The 1,201-nt window shown below is 41.2% G+C and overlaps 1 protein-coding gene across 1 annotated transcript; it reads left to right on the top strand.

Annotated features, from left to right (window-relative positions):
- Positions 1 to 237: 237 nt before the first annotated feature.
- Positions 238 to 825, top strand: LOC110099220 (the record flags this gene model as incomplete). The annotated part of the gene is given in 1 exon segment (XM_020826304.2): positions 238 to 825. A coding segment is annotated over 1 exon segment (265 nt), but the record flags the coding sequence as incomplete, so codon positions are not given.
- Between the last annotated feature and the right edge of the window lie 376 nt (positions 826 to 1,201).

Consider the following 1,201-nt stretch of genomic DNA (forward strand, 5'->3'; position numbering starts at 1 on the left):
GCAACGATGTAGAAAAGGCAGAGCTCGTAGACCACGAACGAGTGTTGGATACAGCCGTGGACGGCATGTATATATCATTACCAAATGGGACTCCGACTCGTCAGCCTACTCCAAGCTCACCTCCCTCTTCTCGGATGGCCACGACGATGCCGCCCCTTCCTCCGAGCAGTTGCCGACCTCCCTCACGCCATGCTATTTTTCTTCTTCCCAGATTGCCCTGATCCTTCGTCCATCCGAGTCCAATCCCTCATTCACCGCATCCTTACCGCCAATTGTCAATGCCTTGACTTCGTTTCCCTCTCCTCCTCTTCCGACGACGATGAAATCGGTCTCTTCTCATCTAACGCCATCACCGACCTTCGCTCGCTTCATTGCTGAATCAATGATGGCGAAAGGCTATAGCATGGAGTGCGTCCGGATCAGCGGATCTATTTCCCTCGCGTCCAATCCCTCATTCACCGCAAGTCGATTCTTGAGGAAGACCTATTTCCCTCGGATTTGACATCTGCCTTCCTAATTACAATTTCTCCTCGGATACCGCCGTAAATGGCATGTATAACTGCTTTGCACTTTGCAGTAAAAACGTTTTGGAGAAAAGAAACGCTCGGATGAGAGAAAGCTGAAGAAACTGTTCGACTGTGAAGAAAAATAAATGCTGAGATGTGAAGAAGAACAAGAAACGCTTCCATAATCGCGAAACTGCAGGTATAATGAATTTATAAATGATATGTAGAATCGTTTATGGAGGAATGGAATATGAAGAGTCCTAAGCGGACGATATAGATTTATTTAAGGTTTATAAAAAAACGCTTAGGATTTGCTAAGAGTGGAATCCCAAAGATTCAAGCGGCTTTTATTATAGATAGTATAGATGTGAATTGTTTGATTTATTAAATATTTTTAATAGAATGGACGGTCAAGATAATTAAAAAATAAGTACAATGAACGAATAAGATTTGCCGGATGAAGGAAACTCAAGCCCCTTTTATAATAGTAGTATAGATGTTGTGTGTGAATTTATATTTAACTTATTCAAAAAGATTAATTCTGTAAATCATCATTTGCATTGTATTCTATTAGAAACAGCTGGAGCAAGTAATTTTGATGCTTAGTTAGCTTCTGATATGGCATCACAAAAATTATCTTGATCGGGCACGAATCTCCAGGCAAAAGCTAGTTGGAAACTTCAAAAATTAATTTT

This window comes from Dendrobium catenatum, unplaced genomic scaffold (genome assembly GCF_001605985.2).
Source record: "Dendrobium catenatum unplaced genomic scaffold, ASM160598v2 original_scaffold_193563, whole genome shotgun sequence".
NCBI classification, from domain to species: Eukaryota; Viridiplantae; Streptophyta; class Magnoliopsida; order Asparagales; family Orchidaceae; genus Dendrobium; species Dendrobium catenatum.